General features: G+C 40.9%; 1 protein-coding gene across 2 annotated transcripts; it reads right to left on the bottom strand.

Moving 5' to 3' along the window:
- Nucleotides 1-1,388: 1,388 nt before the first annotated feature.
- ZNF24 (zinc finger protein 24) lies at nt 1,389-11,791 on the bottom strand. 2 transcript variants are annotated; one of them, XM_043444322.1, is made up of 4 exons: nt 11,686-11,791; nt 9,311-9,809; nt 8,931-9,078; nt 1,389-6,965 (listed from the first exon to the last, which is right to left on the bottom strand). In XM_043444322.1, exons 2-4 carry the CDS (start codon nt 9,728-9,730, stop codon nt 6,427-6,429), a joined length of 1,107 nt encoding a protein of 368 aa, XP_043300257.1. In that variant the 5' UTR covers nt 9,731-9,809; nt 11,686-11,791; the 3' UTR covers nt 1,389-6,426. The 2 variants fall into 2 exon arrangements, with proteins under 2 accessions (XP_043300257.1, XP_043300258.1); XM_043444323.1 differs by lacking the exon at nt 11,686-11,791 and adding an exon at nt 11,002-11,119.
- Nucleotides 11,792-12,014: the final 223 nt, after the last annotated feature.

Raw genomic sequence — 12,014 nt, 5'->3', positions numbered from 1 at the left:
GATCCAATGGAGAGGGCAGCCTCAGGTAGCACAGTTGATCCACAGTTAAGAGGAAAAGTGGCACTAAGATTAAGAAATCAAGATATGGACTTTGTTTACTGCTTTCTAGATTTTTCTTTCTGTTGTAAACATGGTATAATAGGTAGAGACAGGGACAGGTATACAGAGTGCATTTTTATAGGTGTAGACACAACATAAAATTGTTAATGGAATAATACTAGGATTGTGGACTCACGGGTGACTTTTGGAATGCTTTTTATTTCTAAGCTTTTCTCATGTAGCTATATATTAGTTTATATTAATAGTATATTATAGATTTACATAAAAGTATGTAGAGAAACTTTTACGAATTTAAAGAAACTAGTTGGGACACTTTATTCTAGTCTCAGCACCTACTCATTACACTCCTTTGCCCAAAATCTCTCTGAGTTTTCCATCTCATTCATAGTTCTCGCCAACGGCTAACCAAGTAACCATGATCTGGCCCTACTCTCCACCCTTAACTCCCTTCTCTGGTTCCACCCACTACATTCACCCCTGTTCACTCTGCTCCAGCCCCACTGGCCTTGCCTCTTGAACAAATCAGGCATTGCTCCTACATCAAATTCTTCACACTTGCTGTTCCCATGCCTAGAGTATTTTCCCCCTAGAGTCTCAGCGTGCTTCCTTACACTTACTTGTATCTTTTCTCAAACTTCACTATCAGTGAAGTCTTCCCTGTATGACCTGTCTAAATTGCAATCCATTTCCTGCTTGATGTTTTGTGGTCTCTTCTCTCCTAGTGTATTTTCTTCTTACCATTCATCACATGCTTTTTTTTCCCTACTGCCATCTGTGGTTCCAAAAGCAATAGATATAAACCCCAGGGCAGTCTTGGGCCTGAGCAACTTCAAATCCACAGGCCTGAAAAATTTAAAAAAGGACCCCAGAAAACCACATTGGGGGGAGGAGGGGGACATGGGAAGGGGTTCCAAGTCACATACAGGGGGTGCTTGAGAGGAACACCCTAAGAGTGATGGCTGGAGGTGGGTATAGACTCAGCAATGTAATCCCTAGTCTGGGTCCCAAGTTAATGAATCTGTAAGAAGAATGGGAAGAGAAATGTCAAGGACTTGACTGTGTGTCTTTTTTATCTATAGCCATTGCCAACACCAGTGTTCAGTTATTGTTGGAATTGAAAGTATACGTATGTGCTGTGTGGTGTAGACAAGAGTAGAGTAACAAATGGCAGAGCTGGACAGAGGCCAAATCATGGAAGGCCATGCTAATTTTATTAACTTATGTAGTGCATAAAGTATAAGTCTAGAATTTAAAATTACAAAGGTTTTCTACAAATTAGTAAGAAAATACAAATAACCTATATTAATCAGGACAGAAACCCAATTCAATTATTTTAAACAAGAAAGGGACTTTATTGGCTCACAAAACGTTAAAGTCCAGAGGTAGGGCAGGCTTTAGGCACAGCTGGATCTAGGGCCTCCAGAAAAATGACACCAGAACTTAGCTCTCATTCCTTTCTGCTAGCCTCTGAGTTTCCCCTCAGACTCATTCCACACAGTACAAATTTTCAGGCTTACACAGTCCTTAGTTCGTGGGATCTCTGTCGAGCGTTCCTTCCAAGAGTTCCAGCAGAAGTTCCGTTGAGGGCATTCTTTAGCCTGACTTGGGTTACATGCCCATTCTTTAATCACTGTGGCTAAGGAGGTGTGGGATTCAGGAAGGCCTGACCTGGTCATGTACTCACCTAAGCCACAGAGAATGGGTTCCCCACAATATTTATTCTGTTATCACAAGATGGGGAAAGAGATGCTGAACAGAAACAACATATATCCACACATAACTCAATAGAAAAGCAGGTGAAGGATACAAACTATCCATGATAAAACTATAAACGGCCAATAAATATATGAAAATAACCTCAACCTTGCCATTAATCAGGAAAATGTAAAATGATCCTTTTTCTCTTTTTTTGCCCATCAGATAAAAATTATCAAGTGCAGGTAAAGCTTTATGGGGAAATGAGCACTTTCCACAGTTGGTGAAAACAGAAAGTCATGAAGGCCTTTGGGACAGCTAAGGTGGGTCTACTATCAGATTGTTCTCTGATAGACAATCTGATAACAATCTGATAGACCCAACAACCTATGGTCTACTCCATTCTAAAAAAATACTCACACACATGCATACAGATATGAAAGAGATGTTTACTTTGGCAATGTAATAGCAAGAGAAAAAATAAGGGAACAGTTAAATAATGGTATTTTCATAGTATTGAATATTATTCAACCATTATGGAGATTTAAAGACCTTAGGATTGGTTTTTGAGACCAAAAAAAGCAAGCTGCAGAACAATACATATATATATCCTATTTATGTAAAAATGGCATTTATATGTATATGCATACTCACATGGGAATTATGGAAAGGAGATTAGATGAATGCATACTCAACTGTGGGCAGTGGAATGTGATAGGAAATGCTGGAGAAAAGGGTCTCTCTTCGCTTGTATATAAAAGTTTTGTACACTGAGATGGTAGTCATTTATATTTTCATAATTAAAAATGGGAAAATGCAATTCACAATTTGAAATGCAAATCACAAATACAAGCATAAAAAGATAATTCTCCTTATTAACAAAAAAAGAGCAAACACATTGAAGGATTCAGGGTTGGTGGAGTGTAGGCAAAGAGGCACTCTAACTAGTGATGGAGCTGCAAAGTGGTACAATCTTTTCTCATGGTATTTCTCCAAATGTTAAATATGTACATTTCCTGACCCAATAAATCCGCTTCTGGCTATTTACGCTACAGAAATACCCACACAGGCAGCAAAATATATATGGATGTTAACTCTACCTTTATTTGTAATTTAAAAAAAAATTGGAACTAACGAAATTACCTACCAACAGGGGTTGTCTAATAAGTTACAGCATATTTTTTTAGGCTGCGCTGTGTGGCATGCGGGATCTTAGTTCCCCAATCAGGGATCGAACTTGTGCCCCCTGCATTGGGAGTGCCGAGTCTTAACCACTGGACTGCCTGGGAAGTCCCAGTTATAGCGTATTGATGCAATGGGTTAGTATGTAGCCATAAAAAAATGAAAGTCTACATCCAAGTGGGAGGGAGAGGAGGCAATTTTCAGTGCAGTACATGTAAAATGGGGGTATGTACCTACCTCATATGGTCGGTGTGGGGATTAAGAGTTAATCCATGGTAAAGCGCTTCCAACAGTGTCTGTGTACAGTGACAAGTGTCAGCTATTAACACGTTTTTGCTTAATTATGTATATGCCTAAGTCTGGAAGAAGAGCAAACCAAATAATTATTACTTCTCAATTTAGACCATAAAAAGAAATGTCTGTTTTCATTTTGTATTTCTGAACTGTAGAAAAGCCAAACAAGTATGTTTTAATAGCCTTTATATTTGTTAACCATAAGATAAAAGCATAAAATTTACCAATCAAGGTTTAATAGCCATCATTCATTGCATTGTGAAAAAAAATATATCCCTGGAGTTCACAGAACTAGATTTGAGTTTTAGCTCTAACTGGCCACATGCAAGTCACACGATCTCTAAATCTTGCTTTCCTAGTCTACAAATCTAAGGGAGATGGGTAGTGTCTAACCCAATGACTGGCATGCAGATTATTTCAGTACATAGAACCCTCCCTGCAACTTACACAAATGTGACAGACCTACTGCTAAATGATCAAGCGCCAACTGGGTGTGAATGTGGAGAGTTCAACCTCCAAGAAAATCAAAAGAAAATTTCGCAGTAATGAGCAAGTGCTCAGTGGCTATTGGACATGCATAAGCAGTCTGCTTGCCGTTAATAATGACTGCTCATTTGCTAACCGAACAGATGCCACTGCTTGGCAATGCTAGATCACCACTTCATCAAAGGCTGGGCACCCCCCAGAATTGCCAACTATGATCATCCAAGTGGACATAAATGAAATCACAAAGCACTGAATAGATAATCAGAGATGGGGAGTACACAGACAATCATTTCCTTTTAATGTGTATCATCACCCAGTTTTCTGGGGTCCAGTCCATTTCCCCCCCAGAGCCTTGCCTTAGTCTCAGAATCCTCCTTAAACAACACACAGGAATCAGAGATGACAAGACAAACTCACATTTGCCAACTCTTCATACTTTTTTCTAAGTCCTCACATTACACCAAACATCTTTGGCATTTATGACAAATGTACAGAGAAGCTTCTCTGTATACAGGAAAAGCAGAAGATCTAAAAAACCATGAAACTCTAGCCACCGAGAGGTTACTCCATTCTTACCTACTCTGATATAAGAATTCTGTCATCCAAGCAGTATTCCAAATATGCCACTTCAGAACCTACTTGGAAAGAAGCCAGTTATAAATAAATCAATCAACCCAAGACCGTTTTATCTTAAAGCGGAGGAATTCATAGCTTTATTGGACACTGACTTGTTTCCTCTCAGCCACAAAGAGAAAAAGACCCAAACAAAAGTCCCTACATATTCTTGTATAACTTAAAATACATTATATCATTACTACATATTTATACTTCAATAAATCTTAATCTATAAAGCACATTTCTTATAATTAATTGTTATCAAAAAATCTATAAACAAGCTCCATTCTGCCTCACTTCTCCGCCAGCTAACCTTGCATTTATTACTCTGCTTTTTAACAGGTTCATGCAAATCGCACCTTCCATTTTTTAATTTGATCCAAGCACCAGATGTAACCCAAAACTGCAAATACGTAGTATTTTTATTCACATGGGTCATTTTCCACACAATTATACCCACTATAAAAAAGCCTTTTCTCATATTCTATATATTTTAACTTCCAGAGTTTTCCACTAAACAGAACCACAGTATTTGGGATTCTCAACCAAGGAGTATATAATCCTACTACTACAATGTTATTACTTTTATACATTTTTTAAAAACTGTGTTAAGACTTAAAATTAAAGAAAAAAGCTCCACCAACTCTGACAATTAATAAACTAGTTGTTAATAGCCTAGTTCTTTTTTAAATAGAACAGTCCATTCAACCTAATATGTTAAGCACAACCTCAATACTACTAGAGATTGATTAGTTTTTTTTTTTTAATAAAAGACCCATAAACTTCCAAACTGTGATAGTTATCTTGGACTCACCTCTGAAGACTGCTGACGAGCTGGCTAGCTCTTTGAGCTGAGTCTTCCTTTCCCCAATACAACACCCTGGTAAGAGAACTATGGCTCTAGGAATCTCAGAGGTGACCCCCCACCCCAGGACTGCTTAGACTGGGGGAGAGGGGGGAGAGGCTAACTCACAGGAAACAGCTTTATACCAACCCCCAGTGATTTACAGTGGAAGAATACCTACCTACCCATGGCAGGGTTACAGTACCTAGCACAGTGCCTTGTCGGTAGAAAATTTAATAAACGCATGGCTGCTCTGTTAGCTTGGTGTTCAACCCTTTTGTACCAAAAGAGTAAAATAAAAAACCTGATACCTTGTTCCCCACCTGTCAGGGATTCTCCTGTCCTCTACAAAAATGAAAGAAAAATAACAATGACTTAGATCTTCAAGTCTTTTGTTTTCTAAAAGCCAAGACAGACCATTACTCTTGTTTACATTTGCCCTTCAACACTGCCATTCACTACAGATCCTCCCCTAGTGTTATAATTTCTACTTTCATTGCTTTACAACTGTTTGTTTAGACTGTTCACTTTCTCATGACACAGGAGAGGACATTATTTTCATGAGTGGGTTGCTTCTCAATTACAGGTAGGATGAGATATTTTTGAGTTTTCCAGCAGGCAGATAATTATACCTAGAATAAATTCTTGATACACTTCAATTCTTGGGTCAAAGTATTTGTCAGTCTTCCCCAATCTGGATGTCCCGTTCACTTTTTCATGTTTTATCAACCGTCACTTCTTATCTGAGTTTTAAGGCTTATTTCACTCTGGTTTTTGGTCACCTTTTATCTTCTATTTTCAAAAATGCATATTCAAATTAGGTAAAAGGAAACAGGTAAATTTGGAAAAAGTGGTTTCCGTTTTCAGATTTTGTAATTCCTGTTGCTTTTCAATGTAGAAGGGAATGTATCCTTGCAAAGAACATTTCGATGACCAACACAAATAATATATCGGTCTAAGAAGCAAACTTTGTAACAAAGGGACAAAGATCAGGTAGTTCATCATTAGGAAAAATAATAAGAAATATCACATGGAAGATTAGGCATTAACACCTGAATAAAGTTTAAAATTTCAGTTTCTAGGCAGGTATGACACCATTCCTTTTAAGATAATAATAGTGGGTGAAGATTTTCTACACTTCCCAGTGGATTTTCTAACAGTCTATAGGAAAACTATGTCATTTCATGTTTTTAATTTTGTCTTCATTTCAGAAGAAAAAGACCTGAGTGCTGACTTTTTTTTTTAATTTCTTAAACTTTCACAACATTGAGAAGTTTTTCTGCATTGTGTCTTCGCTGATGTCTAAAGAGATTTGAGCTCTGACTATAGGATTTCCCACACTGAACGCATTCATAAGGTTTCTCCCCAGTATGGATTCTCTGGTGATTGATAAGCCCAGAATTCTGGCTAAAGGCTTTTCCACATTCAAGACATTTGTAAGGTTTTTCTCCAGTGTGGACTCTCTGGTGCTGCACGAGGATGGAACTCCTGCTGAATGCTTTCCCACACTCAACACATCCATAGGGTTTCTCCCCACTGTGGATTCTCTGATGAAGAATAAGGGCTGAGCCCTGACTGAAGTGTTTCCCACATTCGTCACATATATGCTGTTTCTTTCGGGAGGGATTTCTCTTTCTTTCAAACCTGCCCTTAGGGAAACAGGTTTCTCCATATTTAAAGATTTGAGGAACACCTATATTGAGAGTGCCGGGAACTTCATGAGATTCTCCTGCTGAAGGAATCTCCTGCTTTGGAGCTAGAGCTCCATTTTCAGTCCTAGCATCATCATCTGAAATAAACAGAAAATGTAAATATCACTCACTTCCTATTTGGGAGGACAGACAACTGAAGAAAAAAAAAAGTTAAAAAAAAAATGAACTTGAAGTAAATAGCTTGTATATGTCTATAAACAGCACTATGAAACTGGTGATGATACTACTGCCTAGTCTCAAAAAAGAAAAATAGGAAAACAACTGATTATGAGGTTAATGAGGTGAGAGCATGAGAACATATGCGGAATTAAAAGGCTGTATCCTAGTGAGTAGTAGCACAGGGAGTGGGTTACATAATGGTGGTCAAAAATCAAAGGGTGGAAAAACTGCAGATGTTTCAGAGAGTCTAAGTTTGTTAGGAGACACAGAGATGCAGCTAAGGTCAGGAGAAAAATAAATCAAAATTTGCCATCAGGAAATCACATTGTTTTGCTTTGAAAAAGGGAGAGATTACATCAAAATACAAAATGTAAGTAACCAATCTGTCAGACAGTGATTTTTCTAAAATGAGCAAGGTAAGGCAGGTCAAAGCCAAGATTAGACTACAAGGAGAATATAGCAGTCCTGACAAGAAGCAGCTGAAGGTAAGCTGGGAGCATCCTGTGTTAACTTGGGACATGACACTTAGAAATTCAAGGCTCTTTTAATGACTGAAGTTTTCCTGTAAAAGCAACTTGCTGTATTTGGTATTTGTCATGGTATTTAGACAAGCTATGACTTCTAGGCCTGTTAGATGTGCACAGTGAAAGAAGAGCCTGAGTTACGAATTACCAACATGAGGTACCATCATCTACCTGTAGGCAGGAGTGGTATGAGCAAGTCTCATATAAGACCTTCCTGAAACTTTAAGCTTTGATGAATAAACAGTTACTAAAGGGTGAGCAGAAGCACTCAAGAAACTTGTACATAGTGAGAAAGTCTGTAACAAATGATTAAGAAAGAGACAGGTAGAAAAGGCTGACTAAGAGACACTGAAGAGTCAGAGGAGATTAGTGAGGTCTGGAGACTTGAATAACAGAGAAGTGAGTGTGAAGGTAACAAATGGCACAGAAAGAATTGAGTTCCCAAGTGTGGTAAAGACCAGAATGCTAAAATGAGGCGAGAATTATTCTATTCTACAGTTTAAAGAGGCAAGAATTAAGTCTATTCTACAGTTCAGGCAAGGGAGAAGTTTGCCACCCAGGAAGATGCCACCTCCAACAACCAAAGATACTGGTTCTCAAACTTTACTGCACAGAAGAACACCCCATAATTCAGAGGGGCAGCCTACTCAGAACTCATCTGGCTCACATTACCATTACCTTCAACTACCTCAAGAAATGATGCCCAAAGCAGTTGCAAACACAATTTCATTTTAATTCATATAAATATGAACAAGAAACCTAGCAGTTTTAGGAATATACAGGATTGTATCAAAGTAAGTATGTGGCATTAACTGCCACAAAGTTATGTGGCATTAACTGCCAAGATGCTGGGAAAGAATGGTGTTAGTGAATAATCTTTCCATTTAATTTTTCTGTACTTATGTTGAAGAAAAAACAAAAAAGCTGAAATTCAAAAAGATTTTGGTGATAACAAACAAAAAAACTAGATTTGAAGAGGAAAGCTTATTATACCAGGGGGACTAGGTAGGAGACTGGAAGGATGTAAAACAGGTGGCAAATAAGCAATACATAGGAACCTGGTCTACGGGTGGGTTATGGCTCAGAGTAAGTCAAATGCCCACCAGAAATGGGCAGGCCTTCAAAGAAAGACATAAAAGCAAAGAAAAGGTTGATGATGTTATGTTGAAGAATAAAAGACCCAAGGTCAGCAAACCAATTTTTATCACATAAGAACAGAAAACCTACAATGTGTCTATGTCTAAGCAACCAGGTGAAGGTGATTATTCCCCCTCCCTGCTCCCAGTAAAAATAAGCATAGAGTTCTGGACAAAAGGTCCACACTCTCACTCTCCAGCCCACAAGAGTTCCAGTCCTCACCACAGTGCCTTAGGGAATGGAGCTCCCAGGATGCCCACTTGAGCTGGTTTTCCACAGCATCAAGCTCAGAACTCGGTAATCCCTGAGCTTCTTCTTGAGATACTATCTCCTCCACTAACACTTCCCGTTTTCGTCGACGAAGAGAAACCTGGAAATGACAGGAATTGGTTCAGTTGAGAAGGAATTTGATGAGAATCAAAACTAAAACACACACCAAAGAAATCATACAAAACATATGCTGCAGAGGCCCAGAGGGCAAAGCAGCATAAATAATGAAGGGGGGAAGGGGAAGCATAAACATAATTCTAACTTAGTTGAGTGGAACTAATTCAGGAGCCGTGAATACTGCTATGCCAGTGCTCCTAACACAGGAAACTTACTGGCTGTCCAGGGTCATCTAGTTCACTCTCTAAATCCTCCAGGACCGTCACTGCCTCCTCTCCATTCTCTGGATGATGCTCTCGAACCCAAGTCTGTAGCTCCTTGGGGAGGATGGCAACAAACTGCTCCAGTACAACCAGCTCCAAGATTTGTTCTTTTGTGTGTGTCTCTGGCCTGAGCCACAGACGGCAAAGTTCTCGAAGCTGGCTCACAGCTTCCCGCGGCCCAGGTGAATCCTGGTATCCAAATTGCCTGAATCTCTGGCGGAAAACCTCCGGGTCAGGAAGATGGTTCCAGGGGATACTCGACCCCTCTTCACCATCAGGATCCTCCTCCAGCTTCACTCTTAGTATTTTTTCCTCTTCATCTGGAGTTGGGATGATAAGTATTGAATCCTCTTCCACTGACTGTGCAGACATCCTGATTTTTAATACTTCAAGGAAAGACAATCAAGGCAAGATACCTTAGGGAAATACCCAATTTTCTTCACAGGCACTCCTGAGGCACAAGAAATGAAAAATATATAAGTGACTAAATATTCTAAGAACCTGGACACAGACTGATTAAAGGAAATAAAAATGTATTCTTCTACTAGATTAAAAATTCCAATCAACAACCTGAACCAGAAGTTGGCAAACTACAGCTCATGGCAAAATCTGGCCTGCTGCCCATTTTTGTACAATGCGTATACTAAGAATAGTTTTCACACTTGTACATGGTTGGAAAAAAAATCAAAAGAACACTCCATGACATGTGAAAGTGACATGAAATTAAACCATCTGTCTCCATAAATAATTTCATTCATTTGTTCACATTACAATAGCAGAGTTGAGCAGTTGCAATAGGCACTATAGGGCATGAGAAACCTAATATTTACCCTGGTCCTTCAGAGAGAAAGTTTGCCAAAGTATGATCAACAAAACCTATTTCAACAATCAAAAGGATCTAAGTTAAGAACCAGCGCTTCTCAGTGTTACCTAAATGCATCTGACCCTTGAACACATTATCTACAATTCAGTACTGGTGTTCTTGACACACTTAGGTCATCTCAAAAGCAGGGACTGCTTTTTTATTATCTGTTTAAAAAAATTTTTTTTCACAAAACGTTTAAGGGTTATTTTTTAAATGTTTAAGAACTCCTATGACTTAAAATATACGTTAAAAAAAAATCACTTGCTCAGGAACAGATTAAATAATGTTGGAAAAAAGTAACCACTATGTGCCATAAAAGTTAATTATTTTTCAGTTACCCTCCACACCATAAACACCTTTAAATTAGGAACGACAGGCATTATTAAGCAAATTCTAGGGGAAAAAAGTACTCTCATAACACCTTTGTGGTGCAGATTCTTCCGCTGACACTGAATGACTCACAATCTCCCCAGCTACTACCTTCATGGAAACCTTGTGCCATTTCTGATCCTTTCCTTGGTATTTGCACAGTCATCCCATGCCATTGTCTACAACACGCGTTAAGAATGAGCCACGCAGCTGCTCAAAGTACCCATTCAGGCCCCAGAATATGAAAGCTAATTTCCAAAAACTTCCTGTAACCCTACCAAAAACAGGAATCAGAAAAGATCTTATCAGGTAACATACACACAAGTTTAATTAAATACTCTGTGGAGTGTGGCGACTTTATAAACATGTAGCTTTGGCCTATAGATCTGTTTCTATTCCAAGACCCTACCTTTCTACGGCTCAAGCATTCTATAGAAAAGAAATTTCTCTTCCTTTTACGTTCTCAAACAGCACCCTGGCGGTGGGATGTGAGGAGGTGCGGGGAGCCCAGGCCCGCGGTCCCGACCGTCTTTGCGCGGAGAGCCCGGTCCCTGGTGACCTCCCCACGCACTCCAGCAGAGTGCTGCTGGGAACCGCGCCCCCCCCCCCCCCCAACGACGTCAGCCCCTCTTCCCCGCACTTGGGGCGGCGGCTTTCCTCAGACCGAATGCCACCCGGCCACAACGGCGAACGAGCCCCAGCACTTCCGCCCGCGGCCGGCTGAACTACAAGTCCCAGCAGGCCCACGCGAGGCCCGCCCACTCCCACCTCCGCCCGAAAAGAATCCCAGAACTCTCCGCGAGATGCCTGGGCCTCGAAATAGAACAAAACCGGCCGATGGGGGAGGGGAATCGGGGGTCGCGAAGGACACAGGGGATGGAGGACTCTTCGAGGGTGCTGAAAGCCCGATCTGGCTTTCTGTCTTCCCTTGCCCGTCCCACAACTGCCGGGCACGGAGACCGCGGCCTGTCCCTCGCGCCACTGGAAGAAGCCGAGGAAGGTTCCCGTCAGGCTTCTTCGCTGACTCTTGCCAAGCAGTCTGCAGCCCCCAGGCCAGCGTCCCCCTCACACCCTTCCCCCTACTCGCACAAACCTCGGGCTCGGGCACCACAGCCGCTTCGCTGTCCTCGGCCGACGCAGAAACGCCGCTCAGAAGCCGTTTCCCAGCAGCCCCCGGCGCGGACTGCTTCCGGTCTGTGGGCCCCAGGAGGCGGGGGGAGGCGAAGCCCCACGTTGCCATGGAGATGTGCTCCGGGCCGGGGGAAGGGCTGTCCAACGACAATGACTGCTTTGAGGCTGCGCTTGGCCTCGCGCCTTCCTCCCCCGGTATCCCAGCCTTCTGGGTTCCGCTTGAAAGACTAGGAAAAGAAAGAATTCTGCCACTAAGACAGTCTTTACGGTTTCATAAGCCTTTTCACATGC

Source organism: Cervus canadensis, chromosome 23, assembly GCF_019320065.1.
Source record: "Cervus canadensis isolate Bull #8, Minnesota chromosome 23, ASM1932006v1, whole genome shotgun sequence".
NCBI classification, from domain to species: domain Eukaryota; kingdom Metazoa; phylum Chordata; class Mammalia; order Artiodactyla; family Cervidae; genus Cervus; species Cervus canadensis.
Note: the sequence above shows the minus strand (reverse complement) of the source record. Positions and strands in the feature narration are given on the sequence as shown.